Here is a 27,079-nt window from a genome sequence, read left to right as displayed (position 1 = left end):
GAGACACACACCCGTGTTTTCTCTGATTTTGCCTCCTCCTAAGGAGATAAGAGAAATCAAGCGTCTCTGACAGATGTTAGTCACGCTGCCTCACGTGCTGCTGAAGGGTGCTTGGCAGCGTGGGGCGGGAGGGGGAGCAGAAAACCCTAGGCACAATAATAAAAAATCAAGCACTTTGTCCTCAGCTTGCAGTACCACTTTTCCTTGTCCAGCATAGGGCATCTTGACAAGCTGTCCTGGTTACCAGCCCTCTTCTTGGAGGAGACTCTCAGTCTCATTTCTTTCTAGGGAGCACACAGAGAGGAAGGAGGAGAGCTGAGAGGCTACAGGGGCAAAGAAGAGGCAAAAGAGACATCGGCGCCAGGCCAGAGTTCCTCTTCCAAGGCATAAGGTTGAATACATTTGCTGCGTTGCAGAACAAGGAGGGAAATGTCACCTTCAGAGGTGATCTGACAATCACAAAAATAAATTACACAGAGAGAAAAAAAAAGAAACAAACCACCACAAACAGAGAGATGAGCATTTGTGAATATTCATGAGCAAGTCAAAACCCCCGAATTAACAAGGAAATTAATTTCCAAACTGATTAGGCTGCCAACTCCTTTTATTTAAATAAATCAACAATTGCCTCCATGTGACTCCTGCTGAAGAGCTCAGAGCTAATCCTGGCTCCTCCCAGGAGGAAGTTTTGTGCTGCCTGGGATGACCAATACCCCAGCACCTTGTGTGGACGGGCGGGCGCTGCGGTTCTCAGCAGCCACATTTCCCTTTGCCCACTGCTCCGGATGTTGCGGTTCCACGATCGCCGGAGCCGATCTAACCGCTGGCTGCTCCAGTCGTGCTCTCCCTGGTCCCACCCTCTTACTCATGCTGGCTCGGAAGAGCTGTTCCAGCATGCCAAGTTGGCAGAAAACTCATGCAACGATTGAAAAAGGAGATTTCTCCTAAGTCAGAGCACTGAAACAGCTCAGCCAAACGCCCAGGGACCAACGCCAAGGGTGAGGAAGGTAATCTAACCTGAGCAAGCAGGTGGGTCCAGTGCCAACGATAGCCCTGCCACAAGTGATGGAATGAAGTAGATGGTATCTAAAAATCTCTTTCCACCTAAATTTTAAGAGTCCACAGAGCCCGCTTGGCTTGGGGATTTCGTGGGGTGCCTCAGCAGCCCTGCAGAGCACCTCTGTCTTCTCCAGGAACAGCCTCATGCGCTTCCTGCCCCACGGCCAAGGCTCGGGGTCTGCCTGCTGCTTCCAGCACAGTAACTCACGCTGCGCAGCAACACGCCTGGTAGTGCCAGCGCACGGGAGGCAGCGGGAAACCGCCAGCCAAAACTGAGGTGGGTTGAATCTGTGAAACTGAATTCTCAATGAGTGAGAACGACGGTGAGTTGCAGCCCCGTCTGGGGTCAACTTGTGAACGGTTACAAATACAATTAAAAATGAATTAGTACTGGGGTGTATTAGCATTGAGACACCGGCTTGCAGCTGTGGAAGGAATGTTACCCCGCTCCCTGCTGCACCTGCCCTTGCTCTCCTGTTCCCTTCTGCGGTCCAGTTCGCCGCCCTGGCAGCGAACCAGCTTGCTCAAGCCCTCTCTGTTGGGTTAGCACGACAAACACGTCCAGCATTGGTCGGGGAAGCGCCAGAGCCAGCAGGCACCGGGCTGGGCCCGCCCCAGGTGCTGGCACCCGGCCTTGAGGTCAACTCATCTGCGACAACCGCGTTGCCCCATCCCGCCGGGCCGGAGCCGGAGCCTCCCTCACCGCTGCCAGCGGGCCCGGCCGCAGACACCCCGGCACAGCAGGAGGCCAGGCCGGCGCTCGGCCGCGGGGCCGGAGGAGCGACCCCGGGAGCCGCGGGCACCGCCGCCCGCCCAGCCGGGAGCCGGAGGGACACCCGCCCGCAGGTAGGGGAGGGCGGCGGGCCGAGCGCAGGAAGCGCGGCAGCAGGATATTAATTATTCATGAGCTCTCATTAATATTAATGACGGCGGCCATTCCCACTTCCACACACCCCCCCCGCCGCCGCGCCGCGCACGTCACGCCGGGAAGGCCGCCCCGGCCGGAAGCGGTCTCGCGGCGGGGGGCTCGGGGGCCGCCGCGCGCCCCGCCACTTCCGCCCTTCTTCCAGCCCGCGCTCCCGCCACCCCGCGCTTCCGGTAAGCGCGCGCGCCACCCCGCCTACTGCCCCCGCCGGTCCCGCGGCGCCCCGCCGGTGCCTCCGCTCCGCCGCCCCCCCCCCCCCGCCTTCCCCGCTGAAGGGGATCCTCGCCCCGGGCCGGCGGCTGCCGCCGCTCCGCCTTTATTTGAAGCGAAGCCGCCCGATGACGCCGTTCCGCTCGGCTCGGTGCCCCGGAAGAGCTGAGGCGCGCCCCGCCCCCTGACCCGGAAGCGACTCGCCGCTCCTCTTTCCGGTGAGGAGGCCGCTGCCGCTGCTGGAGTCGGGCCGGGGTCGCCGCTGGGGGAGGTGCCCGGTAACCGGCGGGGGGGGGGGCGGGTGTGCGGGACGGGGGGGACCGGGGCCGCCGCACTTCCGGGGCCCAGGCGATCCGGAAGCGGAAACGGAGGAGGCTGTCTGTCTGTCTGTCTGTCTGTTCGCCCGCCCGTCCCGGCGGCGGGTCGGGGGCTCCGCCGCGGGAGGAGCCGCGCTCCGGGCTGGGCCCCGCCCCGCGGGGGGTGACCGGGCGGCGCGCCCTGTCCGCGGCCGTCGCCGCCGTGTGTGCGCGGGGCTCCGCGAGGGGAGGTGGGTCCGGGCCCCCCCCTCCCCTATCCCGGCCGGTGCCCGTGGGGAGCGCCCTCCTCCGCCCATGGCCGCTCCTGTGGGGGCCGGAGGCGGCCGGCGGGTCCCGGGGCCCCGTGTTGCATCGCCCGCTGTCATGCAGGGCCCCGGGCGGCCCGGTAACCCTGGCGGTTTGTTTGCAGAGACGGCCCTGGAAGGAGGAGAAATGCAAGAGGAGGGAGAGTGAGAGGGGTAAGGAACTGACCCCCGCCTCGGGGGCTCCCTCCGGCCGCGCTGCGGGGGGACAGCGCCGGTGGGGTGGGGTGGGACACAGGTCCAGCCTTGGGGGCCTGAAGCGGCTTGAGCTGCAGCGTGCTGGAGAGGTGCTGGACTGCCCAGAAGGAGCTGAGGTGCAGGGAACATCCCCTGCCAGGCCCCTGTCCCGGCAGACAGAGGCTTGCTCTGTCTGGGTGAAGGCTGCGCATATGTCAGGGAACGACACCAAAGTTGTTCTAGCTTGGGTGTGCGGGTTTGGGGCTCAGGGCTGTGTCCGGCATGTTTGGGGTACTCCTGATGTGCATCCAGATGTACTTGTTCTAAAGATGTAGCAGCGCTTGGACTTTCTGGTGCTTCTGAGCTTCGTGGAAGCATTTTTGCATTTGATCTAGCAGCTTGCGTGGCCTTCAGCATCCTTAGTATTTTGCAGTGATTAAGCCTGAAAGCTCCTTGTCATTGAACAAAGATCTTGGGCAGACACAAAATGACATTGTAAATCATTCCCGAGTGTCATACTCGGGGCCTTTTGTCAGCTGAAAACTCCATATCCAACAGAAAATACAAGCTAGGGATCTGGAGAATAATAAGAAAAAAAGCATTAAAAGTCAATCTTTAAAAACCTGCGTGTCCAACCTTGATTGTGCCTTCCAGAAACACAGCCTCTACCTCACCGTATACTTGCACGTGCTTTTATCTCTCTGTTTATGATTAAAGCGATGACCTGCAAAGAAGTATAAGTCCAGCACGTTAAGTATGTGATTCTGTGAAGTATTCTGAGAGCTAAACTCCAGATTCCTTGTCCCTTGTGAGTTCTCTGGTTCACTCTGGTTGTTTATTTGGTGTATGTACATTTGTGGTCTGTACATAGAAGGTGTTTTTGGTTTATATCAGGAGGGTACGTTGACATCTGTCTGATACTAGACTGGTGAATAGGAAGAAGGTCCCATCTCTGGCCTGTTTGTGGAAGCTGGGATGATGAAGGCCCTGCAGTGGGAACGTGCGGTGGTACAGGGTTGAAGCTCCAGCCCATGTCTGGTAGTTATAGAGCAATTGGAAGGGTTACGTGCAGAGTTCTGGTAAAGTAAGTGTGAGCAGCGTGAAAGTGGGGGCTGCAAACAGGGGTGCATGTTCTCAAAACATCCTTTGGCCTTAAAGGCGGGGAAGGGGAGGGACGGCTGTGGGCATCAGGGCAGCCGTTTGGTGGAGGAATCTTACCTTTGTTCTCTCCCTTTGGAAGACTGGCTTGCTAGTGAGATTGCATGAAAGCTTCAATTCTTACACCATTTCTCCTTTCCCTCCACATTCTTATAACTTCACCACACTTCAGCCCTTCACGCCGAAAGTTTTGAGGCCTGAGATCTGCTCTAGCAGGAAGATTTTTGGATGGGGAAGTGGATTCTAAGAGAGTTTAAGGAAAACAGCGTAGTCGTCTTCTGAGAATCAATAAGAGCCTTATTTTCACTTGCATACTTTGTAAACTGGGCAAACAAAAGTTAGGTGCTCTGCGAAGTTCTGGTAGGGGAGTAGATGGAGACAGACAGTGACTGAGTGCCCTGGCGTGTGCTAGTGTGGATTTTAGAACCTGGAAGTGGAGTTGCCTTTCATTCCGTGTACTCTTTAAATAAGAAAGCTGTTGTGAGATTTTTGTTTGAATTGGCATCTTTCTGTCTCACGCCTGAAGTTTGCCATTGAATCCAAGGGAGTCTTGGACAAGTTTATTTGGGAAATGCATCTGATGATTATATGAGACTTTATGTTTCTACAGAACCAGGTTCACTTTGATGGTTTTGATGTGGAAGTGAAGGAAGTAAGGGCTTGCTTATTTTAATAACAAAAACCCCCGAACAAACAAACCCCCTAAAACCCAAACTTGACAATCCAAACAAAACCCCTCTCTTGATTCAAGAGGTACTCGGCTGCCAAGAGTGTGTTATCTCTTCACGTGTGCCCATCCTGTGGAAGAAAAAAGTCATGTAGTTAAGCATTGCATACATAGGGCCTTGCTGTGGGCAGCGTACTTAATAATTAATTTGGCTCAGAAAAGAAAGCTGAGGAAGGAAGGTAAGAGTCTTGCTCCATCAGGTCCTGATTGAATCACAGCAGTGTAAATCCCGAATAATTCAGGCAGGCAGCTAGCAGTCTGACTGCATGCCACCGATGCAAGGTAAATAATTCATCCTCAAGTGTGTTTATGGGTTGATTTGGAGTGAGTGAGCGAGGCAGGAATACTTGGCTTTGCTGTTGCGTGAGCAATTCATAAAAACAAAATTATCAGGTAATTTGGTTCATTTAAATACTGCTTCACATAGAGGAAAATTACCTTTGCATTTTGGCTCACCCACAGCAATTCCACATGTATTTATTCTGCCCTAATATACTTCTGGAAAGTAAGTGTTTCATGCTACTCGGGGCATGCTCCTCGGCTTATCTGATGATTGAAATAGGCCCTTCAGAAACAATATTTACTCATTAATTAGACTACTGCCACATCAGAGCAGGAATAGAAGTGGGACAATTTGCAGGTAGCTGCATGAGAAACCTACAGTGGTTGCTTTCTCTAAGCAGCTTGCCCTGCCAGATGTTCTCTGAGCATCGTTTTTTATCGTATGTGTTTTACCTACCGGTTTTGCTGTGCTCGTTCAGGAATAGGTGTGTCTTCTGCTTCAGGAAATATTCCCTTTTCTTTCATTTCTTTAAGTTTTGAATAGCATTTTCATGAGCGCAACAAACTTTTCTGCTAATACCATTACAGAGGGGAGTGTAAGGCTTAGAAAGGGAAGGGCTTCTTCAGCCAGGTGCTCCTAAAGAGATTATGCCTCTGTATTCAGAGGGCTAACTTTTGGTGTCTGACTGGTCCTTCGGCTGCATAAAGAGTTGAGATGGAGCAGTGGGCACTTGACTGAGGACAGAATCCTACAGAATCCCATCCCAAAGAAGGGAATAGAAATGGGCAATAGAGAGCTGTGACGCGATCTCACTTGGGAAGACGCTATCTTAGGAGCAGGGTAGTCAGGTTATTTCCCCACTGCCTCGTCTCATCCAGTGGGATGAGAGTAGAGGATCTTGCCTGTCAGGAATATTAAGTGATATTTCCGGGCTTCTTTTGAGAGTGGGGCTGGGTGGGCAACGCGGTGGGCAGCAGGAAGTTAGGAGCCCTCAGTTTGACTTCTTGTTCTGCTGTGGCTGTCTGTTATCTTGGGCAAGTCTGTTTCCTCTCTCTCTGCCTGTCTTTCTTCCTGTGTAACATAATGCTAATGTCCCCTTGCTGCATCTGGGCCCTTACTGTTGAGCTGGGGTGGAAGGACAGGCAAAGTCCAACATTTTCACTGCTCATGGGCTCAGGCTGCCTGTGACAGTGAAAAATGGTTTTCAGCTGTGTTTGTCTGGTTGCAGATGCACAGACTTCGTCATTAATGCCATGTACTTGGGTGGATGATAATTGGGGAATTCTGGAGGTGTTCTGCGTTTGTAGTCAGTCCCTTTTTTGCATGGAGGACTATTGGGCAAGAGGCGTTTGAGATGGACCCAAGCCTGTGGGAATAGCAGACACCATTTTCCTCTGAAAATAATTTTTGGATTTGGGCAGATAGCTCAAAAGTGGGGAGAAGTTGCTCAAATAAGACAGGGGAGATTAAGGAACTGTCACAGCATTAGACTGAGTCAGTTCCATGTTGGAGTCTCTTTGGGTTTAATGTTCTTTTTGTGTGTGTGTCTGTCTGTCCGTCTTCCTTCTCCTCCATTCCTCTTCCCTTCCCCTTTCCTCTTCCCCGCTGTGCCCAGCTAGGATGGAAGAATCTCATTTCAACTCCTCCCCGTACTTCTGGCCAGCAGTGCCCACCGTCTCGGGACAGGTAAGATCTTTGTCTTCCAACCTATGGTGCTGGTCTTGCTTCCTGTTAGAAGTTCGTGCATGCTAAGCATTTCTGTTGCATTTCTTGGTCAGCCAGGGTATGCTAAAAGCTGTCCTTCCCACCCGTTTAGATTGAGAACACCATGTTTATTAACAAGATGAAGGAGCAGCTATTGCCCACAGAGAAGGGCTGCAGCCTGGCTCCCCCCCACTACCCTGCCTTGCTGACAGTACCCACCTCCGTGGCCCTACCCACTGGTATCTCCATGGACTCAGACACCAAGCCGGAGCAGCTGACGCCACACAGCCAAGCCCCTGTGACTCAGAACATCACCGTGGTACCAGTGCAGTCTGCTGGGCTCATGACAGCAGGTAGGGGACTCCAAGGACTTTGACAGCATCCAAAGGAGACTCTGGGATGGGGGGACAGGGTCCTGGAGAATCCTTTTTGGGCTGTAGATTATTCCTAACCTTACTGATGGTGTGGACTGCCTTGGCATGGTTTCACCATGATTCATGGTGAATCTCTAGGCACTCCTTCACCCTCTTTATGGAAATTTGACTTCCAGCAATGGAGATTGGGAATGTGTTGGGGAGGGTAAGCTACTCTTCCATTTGCATTGTAGTCAAAAGTAGGTGTGTGAAGGTTGCTTCTGTGGGATAAGGAGGTTGGACATAAATAGAGATATAATAACTGACTTCCTCCATCTTTCTTTGTTGCAGGTCCTGGTCTGGTGATAACTTCCCCATCAGGTTCCCTAGTGACCACAGCCGCCTCTGCCCAAACCTTTCCCATCTCAGCTCCCATGATTGTCTCTGCGCTACCCCCTGGCTCCCAGGCAGCCCTGCAGGTGGTTCCTGACCTGTCCAAGAAAGGGACAACCACCCTCTCTGAAGGTGGTGGGGGTGGCGGGGGTGGGGGAGTTGCCCCCAAACCGCCTCGGGGCCGGAAGAAGAAACGATTGCAGGAGTCGGGGCTGCCAGAGATGAGCGACCCCTTTGTGCTGTCAAACGAGGATGATGAGGACCAGCACAAGGATGGCAAGACATACAGGTGGGAGCGGGTTTAAACCTTGACTGTAGCGTTGCATGGGGATGGGGGTGTATTTTACCCTTCAGAGGGTTACATGGGGAAGAAGAGAGATCTGCCTTTTCCATGTAGTGTCCCTGAGTAGAGAATCTTTCAGCTGCAGAAAGAGTTGAGTTTTTCTTTCTTATCAGGAATGTTTGCAAGCTGGTGGGTTGACCCAAAACTAAAGATCTCCTTAGTGGACAGCCTTGATTTTCTGACTATCCAGATGTTAATGTTACCAGGTTAGTTAATGACCAGGATGTTATGGAGGCTAAACCATACCCTTCAGGCCACAGCCAGGTAATATGGCTGGTGTGCTGCAGAATGCAGTACTGTCTCGTGCAGCTGAGACCCCTAGCATCCCAGTGAATGAAGACTCCAGTCTGTCCAGTGTAAATACTACAAACTGGAGACACACAGAGCAGGAAGTGAACTGTGATGCTCCTGTGTGCATTGTGATCTCCTATTTCAGCATTCCCAACAAAACAGGGAAAAAAAATGGTGTATTTCTGAATTTGGTATAAGAGTGTTTCTGAGCCCTGAGGTAACGGGGAGAGTTCTGAGCCCTGAGGTTGGGTTTCTGAGCTTGGAGGGATGTGGCTTGAGTTCACAGGTGAGTGGTGGAAGAGGGAGAGATTAACCAGGAGGGAATACTTAAACCAGAGCATATGGAGTGTAGGTGTTTTAGGGAAGGTGGGAGCCGGACAGAGCAGGCAAGTGCTAGGGATGGAATGCAATGGTCTCTCTTAGTTGGGAACCAGGAACGTGTATGGGTGATCTAGTGATGGGTGTTTAGTGTTTATTGAGGGATGATTAAGATCAGGAAGAGGCAAAGTAGTAGCCAGATGGAAACAGAAATAGAAGATGGTCCCTAGCTCTTCTCACTTCCTTGCTATGTGCCCACGATCCTGTCTCGGTTTCCCTTTTACCATCCTAGACCCTCTTTCTTCATACAGATTTAGTTAAGTTTCTGGAATTAAGTCGTAACAATAGGAAGGCATCTATCCAGGATCAGTGCATCCACCCCAGGCACTGTTTCGTTTTTAACTGTATTATTTTTTCAATGTTTACATTTTCAAATCAATACAGTTAAATGAGTACAAACCCAGAGCTTGGCTCATCCTTTTTATTCTCTTAGCCAATGTCCCAGTTCTTCCACTTTGAAAATATAATCAGCGTATGGTGAAGAGGGGTGGGAGTGTTAGGTAGCTTGCTATTTGTAATCCCACCATTTATTTTGGGCCTTAGCCACAATTCCACACTACTCAAGCTGCTTACAGTCTGGGTTGCTAATTAGGTTGTTAAATGTGTATTTACAGGGGACACAATTGGCAGTGAGCACTAGAATTAAAGCTGAACTAAGGCTTTAATTATAGCTCCTTGTTTACTTGTAAATTTGGGGGGAAAAAAATGCCCAAGACCAGGTGGAGTGACTCAGCAGAAACTTTATGAACATGCTTCGTCTGTGTAACAGCTCATGAAAAAGGGAAAACCCGAATGAGCTTGTATGTAGGAACATGTAATCAGGAAGATTTCCTGTGTTCGTGTTCAGTCTGAGTGGGGTACCTCTGCCTCTTTCTCCAGCCACCATCCCCAGCAAGCCTTTGAGAAGTGCTGCAGTGCAAGGTAGCTAAACTGAGATTTATGGAAGACCACTTTTGCCCTCCTTGGGATCTCCTCTTTAGCTGATGCTTTCTATGTGCAAGTTTGGAACTAAAAGTGAGGGTTGAAAAAATAAAGGAAGATGCTATCTCCTCTTGGAGCTGTGGCAGAGAAAACCTTTGTGAAATACAGGAGAATTGTATCTCCATAATATGCATATGGACAGACTTGCAAGTTAAAACTTTGAGGACTCCTGGTTTCCTGCTGTATTCTAGAGCATGATTTGGGCAGTTCCCGTTACTACAGTATGCAGGCATATCCGAGCTAAATTAAGACTGGGCGAGGTTTATCTACTCCTGCTCACTTCTCAGGCTGGAGGAGGAGTTGCTTGTGGTATTTATACATCTGCATTTGTATGATTTCATTGATTCTTATGATGATACACTGAGGACAAGCTAGTCGGGTGCCTGAAGGAGTTGTACTACATCGATCAATATGAGTTGGGGATCTTTTTAATACCCAATTGCTAAAGCCTAGGATTATTTTGTCAGATTTAATCATTTGTTGGTTGTAAGTTTCTTTTTGAGCTCTGTGAACTCTCCTGTCCTGAGTGCCTGAGCAGGTGTTTGGTTGCCATAATTCCTGACTCCCAGTGTGTTGGTGAAGACAAAGCAATGGGCAGCACAGCCAGGCAGACTTGGAAAGAATTGGAGCACAGAGGTGATATGCGTATCACAGCCCATCCCATTCTCTACTGAATGTAGAGATTCCTGCTCCTGCAAATGGCAGCTGTTTTGCTTCTGTATCATCTCTAGAAGTGAATCATAGTCTGCTGTAAAAGTGGTGCAAGAATCTTTGTGACCAGGTTTCTCATTGTAAGAAAAGGTGCAAGGCTTTTGCCTTATCAGTGGTGGTGTTGCTTGCAGATCTTGGACATCTAGCCTTAGGATTAGTCTGGCAGAGTCCTCGGTGCTTTGCTTTGTGCTATCAGAAGAATGCTTTGCACCTCCAGGGGACAGCATCTAATCCAATCCTGGGAAGCATTGTCCTTCATGAGTAATGTCACTTTAGTTGTGTCCGGATTCGTTGTCAGCTCTTTGTTAATCTTCCCTGGCATCTTCGTAGAATTCTCTTTTTCTGTTGAAAATGAGCTTGGCATCAAGAGCCTTTCTAGAAAGATGCTGGCAGTGAGAAGCACATGGCTTCTCCTCTGTGCTTTAAAAGATGCTGAGGAAGAGAGAGCGAGTGTAGGTCCTGAAGACAGTGATACCGTTCTTGGTACTGTTGTGGTGCCTGTTCCTGTGCACTTCTAGAAGTTTGTGGTGTGGTGCAAATAGTGGACTTCAAGGCTGATGAAGTGGTTCAGCCTGTTTGGGCCAGATCATCAGTTCTAGATGAGCAGTTCTCTAAATAGTTTCTTCTTTGCAAGAGGAGGAGAGCTGTCTTTTTGCATTGCTTGGTTCCAGTATTAAGGTTGTAAAAGCTAGGATGAATATCAGTTTATAGTCTGGAATAGTTTTGCAAACTGTGCTTTAGAGCCCAGGATACCAACAGAAACGTCGTAGGCTTGAGAAGGGCTTTGCCATCTCATTGTAACCAAAAACCACTGTGTTCCCCACCCCTGGTTCTGCATTTCCCTACTTTGACTGGGTTGCAGGAACAGCAGGGGATGCGGGAGACAATAGCAGCTGAGGGACACAGGAAGCTTCTGAGATGAGTGTAGGGTGCAAAAGTGTACAGAAGCCTTAGAAGTCTTAGCAAGAAGCAGAGCTGAGCTGTAGAAGGTGAAGAAGCTGGATGGAGGCCTGCTTTGTGAGGACATTAGGCACACAAGGGGAGCTGGTGGTTTGATTACAGCAGGTGGGCATGTTCTCATACGTGTCTCATTTGAAGCCTGCTTTTTCTACCCTGTACTGGATTCAGCATTGCTGTTTGCTGAACTACCCGTAGTTTTGGATTGATTTGAAATCTGGTGCTGTGGCTTTTGTAAGCCACATATATCTGTGAAATGTGGTCAAATTTGGCCAAGTTGTAAGCTTGAAAAATATCTGTTAAGTGTGCTCTTTGATGCTTTATGGTTTGGTAGTTGAAATATGCAAAGATTGTATCCTCCTTGACATTTCTTGAGGCTTGTATAACTCCAGGCACTGAGCAGAGTATCTGTCTCTACAGAAGAGATAAATACACTCTAACCTCTCTCAGCCTCTATATGAGGCTGAACTACATGTATAGTCTCTCTGCAGCAATAAGCATCATCTAGACTAGTGCTGAAGGGCCAATCATGCCTTTCCTTCAGTCACAAGTGCTCCTCCTTCTGCTTCAGAAGGGAGTGTTTTGTGCCCAGTGTTGACATTAACCTCCCACCCCGATGGGCACAAAGGCAATGTGGGAGAAGACACTGTTTGGTTCAAATGTAGAAGGGACGAGAATGAGATAACCCTCGCTGATTGAGTCCAGAAGTCTGGAAACTGGTAGAGCAGAGATGGGAATCAGAAGGGAGGAGAGAGAAAAGATAAGAGCCTACAAACTAGGGAATGGAGGAGAGGATGTGATGGGAGCCTATTTGCAAGGGAGGGACGACGCAAAGATAAGCTATAAAGGGCCAAGAGTGAGGGGAGAACCAGATCTGCTAGGGGCTGAAAAGTGAGGAGATACCTAGAGTTAGCAAAAGAGTTGGGGACAAGAGTATGGGATATGGACAGACAAATAGAAGCGTGGAGGAGAGGAGACAAATGTTAGGTAATTGAGGGAATGAAATAGGTAAGAGCTACTGCAATAGAGGATGAAGAGACTGGGACATGTGGGTAAAGCGTTTGGGCCTGGGTCTTAGTGCAGGAGAGAGGGGATTGCAACAGGCTGGAAGGCTAAAGGCAACGGGGGAATTAAGTTTGAAGTATCAGGCAGAAAGTTTGACCACATTCCCTCCAAAGCCTAGAAATATTAAACGCAAATTTTGCCACGTCTCTGATGTCAGCACAAGAATGTGACCTCCTCTGGCAAAGAACCTCATCCCCCTCTAAGGCTAGGAAAAGGTGACAAACTCCCATTGCTATCATTTATCATCTTAGCTGCAGTGACAGAGGTCTGTGCAGTGGATCTTAAGATTGCTGATGACCAACGTGGGTGTCAGTATGATGCCACATGTTGGAATTTCTGTTTGCTTTTTTTAACAAGTAGTTCCGTGAGCAGCGGAACTAATGAAGCCTGGTTTCCAGCGGCTCTCTCCTGTGTGGATTCTCTGATGTCTAATCAAGGGTGAGCTTCCTAGCCTTTCCCTCAGCAAGGGGCTCCAAGAGGGTCTCTCTTCTTTCCTCAGCTGTATGTTATTATGAGACTTGTGGTGACTCCTAAGATCCTTACCCCTTTCCCAGATTTGGTTGAAATTGGCTTTAAGGAGCACAGGTGCATATGCACATCCGTAGACACACATGCAGTTTGTACACATAAGCTTTGCTTTGTATGTGAATGCTGTGCTTGGAGGTTAGAAAATGTCAGAATTAAGATTGACCACATGCCTCAGAGTACAATGAGGTAAACACTTGGGTTACGGTAAGTTCTCTCTCTTCTGCTGAGATGTTGTAGCTGTGCGTGTGCGCGCGCTCTCAGTTCATCATAGTGCCAAGCAGAGGGAATTAACAGTAAAGGTTCTGCAGTCATGAGTTTTAATTTTAGCACATGTCAATGGAATGAATGTGTGCAATGGAATGAGGGGGACCATTACAGTTTCAATCGGGGAGGGAGAACTTCAAAACTCTTGTCACACATCTGATCACACCTTAATTTGGCCCTATTGAGTCAAGGTACTTGATACCATCCTTGATGGTGTGATTGTAGTTACTGTGTACATGATGGCCTGTCAGAGTCCTGCATGTTTACTCAGAGAATCCGAAATTTAAATTTTTATTTAAAAAAACCCCACAAACCATTACCATGGCGTTGCAGAATTGAGGAGGATGATTTTGGGGAGGGCATTTATTGGGCTGCTAGTCTGAAGAATTGTAGATTCTGGTTGCCTCTGCTGCAGATGTGCTGTGGTATCCTACCGCCATGTGGTTCAGGCCTGCAGATAATCTTGCCTTGAAGCGTGTGCAAATACGAGTTAGGTCTAGCCTGTGGATTTGCATTTGCCACAGGCTAAAAATGACCACAGTTATCCTGAAATAACTAACATTTGGTATTCCCAAAACTCTTAATCTCTCCTCAAACATTATTGAACAATCCTCTGTTACATCAGATCCTGTTTTGCTTCGCAGAAGCATTGCATCTCATAGCTGTAGCATAGAAATCTATAGGAGCTGTAATTTGAATGTGTATAATATGGTTTTTCCTTTAAAGGAAAGGAAGTGGTCAGAGGTATCTGTTTGGCCACTCAGGCTTAGTGGGTACCTCTGTGTTTTCATTCCTGTCTTTTGTCAATCCCAGGGACATTGTGGGGGTAGATGAGTGCTTATGGAGCACTGATACTTGTGTGGTGGGTACAACAGATGAGTGATTCTGCTTCATGAGGTTGGAATTGCATGTGGTCGACGAGGCTTGAGGTTGTACACAGTGGAGATTAAAGAACCTGAACGCTTGCTTGTTAAATATCTGTGCAACATAATAAGGATGCACTTCTGTGGAAACAGTCAATAAGGCTGTATTAGAATGCATCTGCATTGCGGAGCCAAATTATGGTGCCATAGGTGACCTTAATTCTGGCGTTTCCAAAGCTAGTGCTTTCTCATGGGCCTTTTGTATTCTTTTAGGTTTAGCTTTTGCATGTTATCACTCTGCTAGGAAACACCTTATTGTATTTTATTGTTTCTTTGGTCTTTTATGCTAATGGTGACTGACTTCTAAAATTGGTAGACAAGGTCTTAGGCCTGATGTTGTTCCATGATTTGGAGGTCAACAGAAAGTCATGGCTGATAATTTACAGATGGAAGCAATGCTGGTGGATAGCTTTAAAAAAAAATATGGAAGCTTTATGTGGTTGCTAAACTGGAACTATTCAAGCAAAATGTATTTTAATACAGCCCAATGGAAGACTTAGCCTTTTGGATAATACTTGGAATTCTCCAGCAGTCAGGGATTGAGGCCTAGGTGTTTGGGCACAGCGCAGTGTCAGACAGAAGTGGCCTGTTAGATGCAATTGAATGTCTTTGATATAAAGATAAGGAACATGGGGAAACAGTATCCTGGAAAGCAATGACTGTAAAAGACTTTTAGGAATGGGGTGACATCATGTGAGCTCCCTGTGCGAGACTGTGACGGAAGAGGGTAAATGCAACTGTTAAAAGCATAGACGGAGTCATTAAAAGAAGACAGGCAACTTGTGAGGCATGCTGAAATACCATAACATTCTGGGTCTGGTATTTTTAAGATCATTTGAACAAATGGACAAAATGCAGGAATGCCCTAAAATCTGAGAACTGGAAAAGTGCTGTATGGTGAGAGCATTTAAAAACACTTGCTGCCCGGCCAGGAGAATATGCTTTTTTGTAGCCTTAGCAAGCCACCAAGCGACTGAAGGACTGTGGAAGCAAGCTGACTAAGATATCTGAGCATAGCTGATAGATTTGGCAGTATACGTGCCAGTAGTGTAAAATGGTAAAAGGAAGCACAGTGTTAACTTCTGAATAGGAGTTGGTGCTGGGTGGAGAAGTGTGGAAGCAGAGGTGCAATTCATGTGCTTGCATTTGGCATCTTTGTGCTCGCCAGCTTTATTTAGTTCTTACCCAGTTTTTCTAGCTGTGTGCTAATTCTGTCTCCTTTACACTGCCTCTTTGAAAATACTAGCAAGAAAATGTTTAACTTCAGCTTTAAACAAAATAAATCAGGGAATGTGAGGGTTAAAATAGCATTTATCATGAACTGTACATCCATTATTATGCTCTGGTTGCATTAGTTACTTCATTAACTCTGCATTGCAAAGGTAGTACATTTGTTTCCTTGCTAAATGAACTGCTGACTTCAACAGCCTAAACTTACTCTTATCATCTAGTTTAAATTCAGACCTTCCTGATTTGTTGGCTGGTTTTTTGTTTTGTTTTTTTTTTAACTTGTGAGTTGAAAAAATACAAATACAGACTTGTATTTATAGACTAAAAGAAGGAGCAAGGGCTCAATTAACTACTAAGACTAATCTCAGTAGATACTAGGAATTTGAATTCTCAAAGCCGTGTAAAAGCTTGCATAGTTTTCACAACTGTGATACTGATTCATTAAGCACTTGATTGAAGAATGCTGTTAATCCACTATGGGCAAATTTTACTATGAGCTGGTGTTTCAGATGGTATTTTATCTCATAACAGCATCTGATGAATGAAGCGGAACATTCCATGAAAAGTGGAAAAAAATATGGCACTGTGGGCCACAGAATTGTAGTCTAGTTGCTATAAGCATCATTTTGTTTATGAGTCATCGTGATGACTTTCATATGGGAGCAGAATTAGAATTGTACATCCACCTTTTACTGGCATTTCATGATTTTTTGAGGGTGTTTCTGTCTAACATGAACATTCTCTGAATGTCTCACTTTATTTCCCTGCAGATTCCCTATAAAAAGAAAGGATTATCAACATTGGAAGGGGTTACTTTTGATCTCTGGCATATGGCTGGGTACTAAATTAACTATTTATATGAACCTCTGTGTTATTAAGAATATGTTCTCCTAGGCTGTCTGAATTTGCAGAGCCATAACAAGCAGCTATAGGGATGTTGTATCACACTATTGACGGGAACGCTGCAGTCATTTCTGTTACTTGCTCTCAGAATACAGTGAAAGTAGTGGTAGTTTAGAGGCACAGTGGGGAGAAAAGATTAAAAATGGATATTAAGCAGAGGGAAAAAAAATCAATTATTTCATATAGAGTTTTGCTCATGCTTAGCAAGGAGCACTCCCAACATTTCCTCTTCCGAGCCAGGAGGATTCCACTGAAGTAGAATAGTGAAACGCTGCTTAGTGTCAGCTGCAATGTTCTCATTATCCGTATGGATTTAACATCTTTTGAATCTGTATTTGCCCACTAGAGGGCTGATTGCATCTTCCCCTTTAATATTTGATGTTGTCTGAGGCAGAATGCGAAGCCCTTAATTAAATGGATCATTTGTTCCCTTGAAAATGCCTGATGCCACACAATGCGAAACTCTGAAACGCAGCTTTCTGCTGTATTCCAGGGCTTTTTTTAACTTATAAGGCTCATGAATTTGTTAATGCTACATAACGGTTCCTGCCCTCTCAGGGCTGATGCTAATTAGATGATTGGAAAATGAGTCTTTGCAAGATTTTCTTGTTAAATGTTGTTTGAAAAACAGTACTAGAATGTCGAGAGCGGCTGAATTCAGCCAAGAGGAGTTCGGGTTTGGGGAGTGCAGGGAGGGTGTTTTTGCTAACAGGCAGATTTATCTTCCATTTTTGTGCAAGTGCAAGAGAGGTTTTGAACTACCTTCTTTATCCTTTTATTCTGATAATGGAAAAGGACATTCAGTCTATTTCTCTTCATTAATTTTGGGGAGTTTCTGACCTGAAGGCAGATACCTGACAAAGCAAATAAGTAAAGGAAAGGATGCACAAGAAGTTATGGACCATAAAGTAGATGGCTTTATGGCAGTACAGGTTTCATGCATGGGACTACTTAGACTTGATGACATAGAAAAGTTCATGAATTTTTCAGACCCGAATAGACTGTTTAAAATATATAGTCATGTGTGCAGCACAGAAGAGATAAGTGCCCAGCATTGTATTTAAACTACAGCAAAACATTCAGAAAGGTATTTCAGAAAGGTGGATGGATTTTCAAACTACTGATTGGAGGGGACAAGTGATTAAGACCATACCATAGCCTCTGAGCATTGTTGCAAAGATGCATTATTCTCATCATTGGAAAGATCCTGTTTCCTCTTGGATTTTTTGGCTTCTAGTGTCAGTTCTTGTTTCTCATTCTCTCTTTTCTTGGCTCATAAAACAAGCCCCTAGTAATTGATATTTTTCTGCCTACATAGATTTATATGGGTATTGACCAAGCTATCTTTCAAGCCTTTCTCCAAACCTAGATAGGCTGTGCTCAGTGAATCTTCACTGTGAAGTCGATTTTCCACACGCCAGCATTCTTCAAGTTTGCTGCATTTGTCTGAGTTTTTCAATAATTGTCGACTTACATGGACCTCAGAATTAGACACGTTGTTGCAAGAACAGTCACACTAGTCCTCTTTACAAAAACGATCCCTGCTATTCCCCTTTGGTTTGGTATGGTTAGCCATATTAGCACAGCATCCCACTGGGAGCTTGTTTTCAATTGAATGGTTCCTTATCAGAGGGCTGATACTGTGGAACAGAGTTCAACTGAGAGTAATCGAAGTAAGAATCTGCTGAGGAGCTTGATGAAAGTCATGGATGGGGTTATGCCATAATTGCTTGCATTAGCAGGGAACTGGACTTGGGCACTCAGATGTGTTTTTCAGTTCAGTATTCAGCTCAAAGTTCTGTCTAACGTTGCTGCTTTCAAGGATACAATCCTTGTCCTGTAAGTACGACTTGATAACTGCAAAATGCACATGCTGTATTCAAGTCTAGCTTTAAACATGTCAGAAAGTCTGGAACAAACTGCACAAGTGTTTAAAGATGGCTCCTTTAAAAAAAAACCAAACGATTCTGATGTTCCTTTTTACTCCTTGTATCTCAAATAGACCTAAACAGCCAAATTGCTTCTGGTTGTTGATTCCAGAAGGGCTTGTTGTGTGTGTGAGGTGAGATCTACGTAAGGATGCATTTAGCTTGCATGTTCTGTTAGGGTTTGCAATTAAAGTGGATTAAGAGAAAGATGAAGGTAGGAAACATGAAAACAACTGTTAGAGATGATAATGAATGTAAAAGAACAGGGATGGACTGGAAGAAAGTGTTACGGCAAGTGTGTGGTAGAGTGCTTGCTAGGAAGGCATGGCTTCCACCTAAATGGCTTAAAATCAAGCTGTGGCTCGGAAGGGCCTATGGAAGTTAAAGGAGGTGCTGAATAAATACTGCCCACATTACATACGCTAATCAGACTGCACACTTCCTAAAGCTTCTGGCTCCAGCGTAAACAGTCACAGTAGCAGATGTAATGAAGTATCTTCCTGGGAGGAGATGGATATGGGGAAGAGCAGGATAATTCTCTGTGGCTCTGCAGAGACTTTTGTCATCGAGCAGTTTCGTAAACACTTGAAAACCTGAGGAAATTCCCAGACAAAAACTGCAGTCAGCCTGCTGTGAAGGTTGAATTTGTGTTAGCCAGACTCTCAGTTGTGACCCTGAAAGTTCCAAGTGCAGGTTCAGTTTTGTCTTGTTTAATTGAAAAGTCTGCAAATGGAAAAACTTAAGTTCAAAGAAACCTTAACTCTGCCCATTGCTTGGCACACATATGGGAGAGGAGGGAGGGGGAAGATAAGGAAAAGTCCAGTAACTTGGCTGCTGCTGCTATCTCTCTGTTATATTATCATCCACAAAAGCTTTTACCATCTTGAATTGTAAAACAGTGCAAGCTTCTCTTAACAGCGTGGTGTAATGATGGAGGAACAGTTTTTAACAGCAGCATCCGTAGCAGATAGATGCCAACTGCTTCTTCCTGTTCAAAGAGTCTGTGTGTTACCAAATACATTTCTGATCATTATGGGAACAGATGGATCCAAGCTCCTAGACAAAACATTTTGCATCACATCAGTAAGGTTGAAATTATGAAAGCCCATTAGACCAGTGAAATACCCACATTTGATATCCAGAGTATCTTTGTGACACCTACTAGGAAAGCAGCACTGTTGTTAGTGTCAGCATTTTGTGTTCTAAATATTCGAGTGTCTTCTTCAAAAATGGGAGCAGAGTTAAGTGGATTTGGTCATAACTGCTTTTGCAGACTTCGCAGTACATGGAGTTAATTTTTATGATGAAAATGAACCTTAACCTGGGATTTCCAGGTTTTCCAACCTTTTTTTGACTGAAATAAATCATAGCTGAACAAAAAGTGGTTTTTGTCTGGGAATTATTATTCTGTCCCCTTCAGACTGCTGTTGGAAAATTTCCAAAGTGCTGCCCTGTCTCCCTTGTAGGTCTAATAAATTAACCTCTTTGATTCTTCCAAGACCTTTACTTGTCTGGCTGCAAGGTTTTGTTTGGTTTCTTCTGCCAGTTCCTAGCTTAAGTTTGTCCCCTTGGGACTGGAGTACTTGCAGCCAAGCACAGTGTCCCGGGTGAAACCTCCCCAGAGCCACATAGCAAGAAAACATCCCTTCACTCAGTGTGGAAGACCCCATCCAGTTAGGGTTGATACATATTGGGGCTCACCCCCATGTGACACTGTCTCTTCCCCTCGCCCCGGTCCCAGGTGCCGGATGTGTTCGCTGACCTTCTACTCCAAGTCGGAGATGCAGATCCACTCCAAGTCCCATACGGAGACAAAGCCACACAAGTGTCCTCACTGCTCCAAGAGCTTCGCCAACAGCTCCTACCTGGCCCAGCACATTCGCATCCACTCAGGGGCCAAGCCCTACACGTGCAGCTACTGCCAGAAGGCCTTCCGCCAGCTCTCCCACCTGCAGCAGCACACACGGTAAGGGCCAGAGGAGGCTGGGGGCCCTCCACACTGCATGTTGCCGTCATCCCAGCATGCTGTGAGCACCCTCAGTGGGCGACTGCCTGGGGAGACCAAGCTTGTTTCCCACAGGCTGGTCAGGTCTCGTACACAACAAACGGGCAGTAGTGGTATCTGACATGTGAGACTTGTCACTCGCTGTGAGGGGCTGGGTATGCACAGAGGTTAACACTGCTCACCCTAAGGGGTGTCTGCAATGGAGTGATGCTTTCTGACGGAGGGTAGGGCTGGTTGTGTCAAAGTGAGAGTGGGTGTAGGAGGACTGTTCCCTGTCACCCCAGCGTAGTGCTGCCAAACGTCTCAGTCCAGGCTTGCAGCCCCCCTGCTATTTCAGCTGTAGGCTTCCCACACACAGCTCTGCCAATGCCCCTCAGTCCAAACTCTATAGTTCCTCTCTCTGGATCCTCCCCCGGTGCAGACAGACCATGGTCTCTTGAATCCAAGAGGAGCACGGTTTGAAACCGAGCGAGCTCATGCCGTGTTTGGAGTTCCTCCGTGTAGCAGATAGAGTGGTGCTGTCCCACCCCCTTTGTGCCCTCATTCCATCAGCACTAGCCAGATGGCGGTCATGTCCAACTGCTGCTGCTCCTCCTCCTCTTCGGCAGGATCCACTCCAAGCTCCACACGGCGATTGTCAAGCCGCACAAGTGTCCTCACTGCTCCAAGAGCTTCGCCAACACATCCTACCTGGCCCAGCACCTCCGCATCCACTCGGGGGCCAAGCCCTACACCTGCCGCTACTGCCAGAAGGCCTTCCGCCAGCTCTCCCACCTGCAGCAGCACACACGGTAAGGGCCAGAGGAGGCTGGGGGCCTGGCCCTGGCCCCCCCGCGCTGCCGGCATGCACCAGTGGAGCACGCGCGCCAAGCATGCGGGGGGCGGGCGGGGAACGCGGCCGGCTGCGCCCTCGCAAGGAGGTGACCCCCCCAGAGTGGACGGAGTGGAGGCTGCGCAGGAGACACTGACCACGTCAGGGCGGAGGTGGGCACGTGCTGTCCCTGGGGCATCCTTGGTCTTGCACCGCGGGGGGCACAGAGAGAGAGAGCCATAGAGAAGAGAGGCATTGGCCATAGGGGATCCCAGCCTGGCACCATGGGGGTTGGACTGAGTGTGTGGAAGCTTCTCCTGGCATTGCAGGGGGACAGGGACAGATGAATGCTGTAGGTGATCTCAGCTTGATAATATAAAGGGAAAAGTGTTGGAGTGTCTGTTCCTGAGAAGGAACAGAGCTGTTTTCTTGGCACTGCAGAAGCAAGAGAACAGACTCTTCTTGGCCATATGGGCCTCCTGAGCTTGGAGCAGGGAGCCTGGACCTCCAGACCCCTTCCCAACCCATTTTCAGGTGGCACATAATGCCGAGCTGGCCAGGCATTCATAAGCTCTTGCTCCTCGGTCCTAGTCACTCTCTGAAATCTGCTTGACTGCCTGTCTTCTCTAACTTCTAGCTGGACACAGGAGCTGGGCAGAGCTCTCTTTGTCCAGATAGAACAGCATCTGGAGGCAACATGATCCCCTTCCCTGCTTTCCTGAGTGATTCTGAGGTTCGATCACAGCAGCAGGCCCTGGCAGTCTGCCCTACCTGCCTGTTCACTGCCTCCTTTTTGTGCTCTTCCTTCTCAACAGTATCCACACCGGGGACCGACCCTACAAATGCGCTCACCCTGGGTGTGAAAAGGCTTTCACCCAGCTTTCCAACCTGCAGGTAAGGGGCCGGGCTTGTCCTGCTCACCAGTGCAAGGGCATGGCAAGGGCAGCTGTCAAGTGGTAGGGGAGGCTGCTCACCTGTGGTAGAATGGATGGAGAAATTGGGGCAGCTGGGAGGAGAGTGTAAGAATACAGAAAAGCTCTTGAAGCCCTAGGCAGGGGAGAGATTGCTGGCTTTTGTAGCGCTAGTGACCCAAAGAAGTCACATAAAGAGTTACATCCCGTAATATTGTAAACTTGACTCGAAAGCAGTGAGACCTTGGTAAAGTTCCTCCCATCTGTTCTGCAGAGTTTTCTAACTTAGCTGGGGCAAGACTTTTGCTAAATGTCATACTGAATAAAATCTGGGTATCTCATTGGGTTTTCTGTTTGTTTTGCAATGAAACGGAGGACATTCAGGGATTTAGGGAAGCAGAGGTGGTGTGTGTCTTGTTGCAGTATCCTGGAGGAGGGGAACTGTAGCGTGTGCCAAATGGCAAAGAGCTGTAAACTGCTTGTGAGCAGTTAAAGCAGATCCTGCCCTGAAGGGCAGTGACAGATGCTGGGAGCAAATGTGTAGTGAGGCAAAAGAGGAGAGAAAAGGAAAAGGCTGAGAAAGAGTTAGGGGGGGGCTGAGAAGATGGGGGTTGTGGAGAGTTGGGAGTCTCTGCTCTTCAAGTGCCTAATATGCCTGAGGAAAAAGGGCATCTGTGGGGAAGATGTGGTGGGCTGGAGGGAGCAGCTCTGTCCCCTGCAGCAGGAGCCAGGCAAACCTCCTTCAGCAGGTGGCGGACCCAGGGAGCTTGGGGCCTGGCTGGAACAGGGTATTGGAGGTAAAGCCTTCTGTGGTACTAATACTCGCTTCCTCCCTTGTGCTTGCCTTCTCTTCCCTCCACCGTGCTGCTGCCCCCCAGTCCCACAGACGGCAGCACAACAAAGACAAACCTTTCAAGTGCCACAACTGCCACCGTGCATACACGGATGCTGCCTCGTTGGAGGTACACCTGGCTACGCACACGGTGAAACACGCCAAGGTCTACACCTGCTCCATCTGCAGCCGGGCCTACACCTCGGTGAGTGTTTGCTGCTCTGGGGAGTAGCAGGAGTTGGACGTACCCTCTCCAGATCCAACGGGAGCAGCCGCCTGGGCTGTCATGTGCCTTCCCGTTGGGTTTGGCTTTGGTGAACGTCCTCCTCTCCTGTGACCGCCGTTCTTCCCGTTGCAGGAGACGTACCTGATGAAGCACATGCGGAAACACAACATCCCTGACCCACAGCAGCAGGTGGTTCAGGCACAAGCCCAAGCCTCTCAGCAGCAGCAGCACTTCCAGCCGCAGGGCGGGGGGGCAGCAGGGGGCCCTTCTGGAGACACTAACCAACCCAACCCTCCCCCCCAGTGCTCCTTTGACCTGACTCCTTACAAGACTTCAGAGCATCACAAGGACATCTGCCTCACTGTCAGCACCAGCGCCATCCAAGTGGAGCACCTCTCCAGCTCCTAGAGAGACCTCAACCCAGGGAGCAGAAAGCCTCTTGTGCATAGCCTGCGCCCAGGGGCACCGCTTGTGCAGCGGCCCTCCTCGTGCAACAGTCTCCGGCCTCTCCTCCTGCAACAGCCTTTTCTGGCCGTGTAACCCTGTTCATGGCACCCCCTTGAACAACAGCCTGTCTCAAGGGGGTGCTCCTTCTGTGCAACAGCCTGCCCGGTAGGAGGATGCTTCCTTGTGCAAGAGCCCCTTTCCTGTGCTGGGATCACTTCCTCATGCAAAAGCCCCTCCTTTCAAACCCAAAGAAAGGCCCCTGTTTTGCCTTCTCTCTCACTGTAGGATGTGTATGAAGGGGGGGTGCGTGTTGAGACATGCATGGTGGATGGGATGGAGAGAGGGTCCTTGTATGTACAGGGGCTCGGACACATGTTTTCAGCAGGCCACAGAAGAATGTGGCAGGGTTCATAGCTGGATGGGGTTCTTTGAGGATTTCCTTGAGTGTCTAAGAGAGAAATATCCATTCCTGTCCCTCCTGCTTGTGAAAGGGAGGAGGGGTTGCTCGTCCTGCCCCAAGGACTGGATGGGAGAAACCTTCTCCCCAGAGGAAGGTGAGACCAGTGTGGGGGGAGAGGTGAGGCATGTTCTCTGGGCTGGACCGTGCCTACACTGCCCGAGGGCTGTGGAGTATTGCACTCTTTCTCCTCCCCTGGTGGAGAGCAATAGAGAGGAGTCTGTCTGAACTGGCTGCTGCCTCTCTCTCCCAGCTGTCCAAGCAGCATGGTGGCCAAGGCCCCGTAGGAATGTGGATTCCTGCTCATTGCTCTTCCTGCCCGTTGTGGATGATGTCCTAGCAGCTTGTACTCCTCCTCCTCTCCCTCCTGCCTGCTTCCCCACTCCTCCCCTCAGAAAAGCCTGCAGGCATCAACAACAAACCAAAAAGCAACTGGAGGGAGGGTAAGAGACTGCCAAAATAATCATCACCCTTCTCTCTACTCCCTTTCCTGAAAGGCAGAACAAAAGCAGTTCTGACTCTCATACCCCTGTCCTGGCCCCAGTTCCCAAAGGGAAGGCGGAGGAGGAGGAATAGCCCAGTCTTTAAAAGGAGCCAGCAGGAGGCAGGGAAAGGCTAGCTTCTCCTGCTCACCTCCCAGCGGAGCGCTCTCCCAGGCTCCCTCTTGCCAAGACGGGCTGGACTCACATGGCAGTGGTGGCCTCTTCTGGACCCTGGTCATGGGACAGAATCCCCAAAAGGTGGACAGTGGAGAGAAGGGGATGAAGATCCCCACAGAGAGACCAATCTAATGAGAAGGGGGAGCCAACAAGAATAAACTGAAGGCCCCTTGAATTTATATATATATATATATATATAAATATCTATTCCCCACCCCTGGCCCGCTCTGTCCTTGCTGTAACTGTTTCTATCTCTGTGTTTATAAAACGCATTATCCTGACGAGTTTTTATTTTCAATCTTTGTTTGTTTTTCCCTTTCTCTTCGTCTTCAATTCTTCTCGCCCCCCCCCCCCCTTTTTTTTTTGATATATAACTGGTCCACATGACTACTAGTCTTGTGTGTCACTTGTTAGTTCCTTTGGATCATGGAGGCTGACTCGGAAGAGAATGAGAAAGCAAGGGAAAAAAAGCATGTGTTGTTGGGATTTAAAATCAATCGCCCACCCAAAGCCTAGAGAATCCCAGATTTCTGTATGAACAACCAATAGGGGCTTTTTTTTTAACCACCTGTATAGAAATAAATCGGTGTAAAAGGCTCCTGGAAGGTGCTGCTGCGAGCACCCTGCCCCTGTGACGTGTGTTCCTTCCCCCTGCACCAGACCCACTGCACGAGCATCTTGCTGCTGTGTGTCCCGAGCGAGTGGCCTGCCTTTGGGCAGTCTTGCTGTTCACACAAGGAAAGCGAGCAGCTCTGTGCTCTGCACCTCTGGAGCCTGCAGCAGAAACCTTTTTCTCTGCATTTAGTCACCAGGGTTGCCTGCAAATGGTTGTTTTGTTAGATCAATAGATTTGGCCAGAAGAAGCTGCCTGATTTGGCTCCTGCATTTCACAGGTGACATTTCAACCTGTTTATCCTGTATTGAGTCCCAAGAACTAATATATATTTGAAGCACGTGTTGACAAAATGCATTGGCTTGATTTTGAGGCACTGAGACACAGAGAATCCCTTTCATTGGTAGCCTGATGCAAGGGCTTTATGTTCTCACTGTTGAAATATTTAAGCCCAATTTCTCCTTTGGATCTGTTTGGCTTTGGTTTCCAGTTACTAGTTCTGGATACATCCATCTCGCGGATTCAGAGAGCCTTAAAGCACAGTGGAGCTTTTTCCCCTGGACTGGTATTTAAACGCTGTAATGTCACTTCTCAATCCATTTTTTATACAAGCTAAATAGACGGAATTCCTTAAGTCTTCCACTGTAAGGGATTTCCTCCAGCCCGTGAATTATTCTTGTCCTTTCTTTCCACATCTTGTCAGATTTTTTCAGCATCTTGTAAAAACGTCCCTTTCAGAATGGAGTGTTCAAGCCCCAGTGCCATGGCCAGGGTCCCCCTGCCCCTTTGCCTTAAGTCCGCAGAGGATTGCGTTTGCCCTTTTCTCACAGCATTATATGGGAGCTCACATTAGCTGCTTGTCTGGTGTGATCCCTGGATCATCCAAAGTCTCAGTTTTCTGTGATAGCGTTTCCCTCTTTCTACAGGTATGGTCTGAGTTCTTATTTCTTAGATACTGAACATGAGGCTGTTACTGAAGCCCAGTCTGTGTGAAGTCCATCTGGCTTACTGACGGACCATGTTACTCGCTGCTCTCTCAGTTTTGTCACCCACAAACTGTATCAGTTGTTTTTTACTTTCAGATCCAGGTTGAAAATGCTGTATTGCATCTGACCTACCTTAACTTGAAAAGCATCATTCAGTGCAACTTTTTATTAGCTTCTTTTTGAGACTTGCAGGCTAGGCATTTCTTAATCCTCTTAGTATGTGATTATGTACAGTAAATCTTTCTGACTTATGGTGCTAGGTCAATGCCTTACAAAAATTTAAGTATGTTGCACCTATGCAGTCCCCTTTGTTAAACCAAATGTATAATGATGTCATCTAAGGATGAAATTAGGGTTGGGGAGGGGGGTGTTTCTACAAAACCTGTATTTCATAAAACCTTTGGGTCAAAGGTTTTATTTTTCATTCACTAATTCTTCATCTCAACAGCTTTTCCATCATTTTGACATTGAGTCATTTCATTTGCCTTTTGGGAGCACTGTCATGAATGTCTGAAGGTATTTCTTTAATACCCCAAGTTTAATTAAAATCAGAATCAATGGGCTAGAGAGCTTGTTAGTGAACTCTTTTAGGATTCCTGTTTCTTTGCTGGCTTAAAAATACACATCCCTAGTAGATGCTGCCTAATCTCCTACTTTGATACTAAGGTACTGGATAGAAGCTGCTGTTTTCATGTGACTCTCACATCCTGTTTCTTTCTGAATATGGAATTGGAAGTATTTGTTGACCAGATTTCCCCTGTTAAGTGGTTTTGCTAGCCACAAAGCTCTCCTGAACAGTTTTCTCTATTCTAATAATGGCTCATTTCTGTCGGGTGCTGTCTTGGCCTTCTCCTTTTCCATGTATTATGTTTCAGGTTTGGTTTGGTTTGGGTTTTTTTTTACATTGTTCCTTCTTGCCCACAGACTTTCTCACTGAACCCAGGATGAGCTTTTACCAAAAGTTTTCCTCTTGATTGTGGAATTAGGGCTTTTTTGGCCACATACTTTTTTCTTTTACAGAA

At 48.1% G+C, this 27,079-nt stretch overlaps 2 protein-coding genes across 20 annotated transcripts in view; both read left to right on the top strand.

The window, feature by feature from the left end:
- Positions 1 to 2,131: 2,131 nt before the first annotated feature.
- ZNF384 (zinc finger protein 384) overlaps positions 2,132 to 27,079 on the top strand; it is a 27,501-nt gene continuing 2,553 nt past the window's right edge. The window contains exons 1-13 of one of the 18 annotated variants that reach the window (XM_030471868.1): positions 2,394 to 2,472; positions 2,921 to 2,969; positions 3,645 to 3,798; positions 3,885 to 4,074; positions 6,778 to 6,844; positions 6,975 to 7,215; positions 7,567 to 7,897; positions 12,692 to 12,772; positions 19,852 to 20,076; positions 20,724 to 20,906; positions 21,742 to 21,820; positions 22,716 to 22,874; positions 23,028 to 27,079. The exon at positions 23,028 to 27,079 is cut by the window's right edge and continues 2,553 nt beyond it. In XM_030471868.1, coding sequence (XP_030327728.1) covers positions 4,022 to 4,074; positions 6,778 to 6,844; positions 6,975 to 7,215; positions 7,567 to 7,897; positions 12,692 to 12,772; positions 19,852 to 20,076; positions 20,724 to 20,906; positions 21,742 to 21,820; positions 22,716 to 22,874; positions 23,028 to 23,303 — 1,695 coding nt within the window. In that variant the 5' untranslated portion in view covers positions 2,394 to 2,472; positions 2,921 to 2,969; positions 3,645 to 3,798; positions 3,885 to 4,021 and the 3' untranslated portion in view covers positions 23,304 to 27,079. Of the gene's footprint in view, positions 2,473 to 2,767; positions 2,970 to 3,039; positions 4,075 to 6,773; positions 6,845 to 6,974; positions 7,216 to 7,566; positions 7,898 to 12,691; positions 12,773 to 19,851; positions 20,077 to 20,723; positions 20,907 to 21,741; positions 21,821 to 22,715; positions 22,875 to 23,027 lie in introns of those variants that run through there. The other 17 variants (XM_030471870.1, XM_030471866.1, XM_030471867.1 and 14 more) reach the window with 17 other exon arrangements.
- The window catches only part of ING4 (inhibitor of growth family member 4), a 25,025-nt gene continuing 21,549 nt past the window's right edge, over positions 23,604 to 27,079 (top strand). For both annotated transcript variants that reach the window (XM_030471886.1, XM_030471885.1), the window contains exon 1: positions 23,604 to 23,896. In XM_030471886.1, coding sequence (XP_030327746.1) covers positions 23,629 to 23,896 — 268 coding nt within the window. In that variant the 5' untranslated portion in view covers positions 23,604 to 23,628. The remainder of the gene's footprint in view (positions 23,897 to 27,079) is intronic.

Source organism: Strigops habroptila, chromosome 2 (genome assembly GCF_004027225.2).
Source record: "Strigops habroptila isolate Jane chromosome 2, bStrHab1.2.pri, whole genome shotgun sequence".
NCBI classification, from domain to species: domain Eukaryota; kingdom Metazoa; phylum Chordata; class Aves; order Psittaciformes; family Psittacidae; genus Strigops; species Strigops habroptila.
This window is presented reverse-complemented; position numbering and strand designations above follow the sequence as displayed.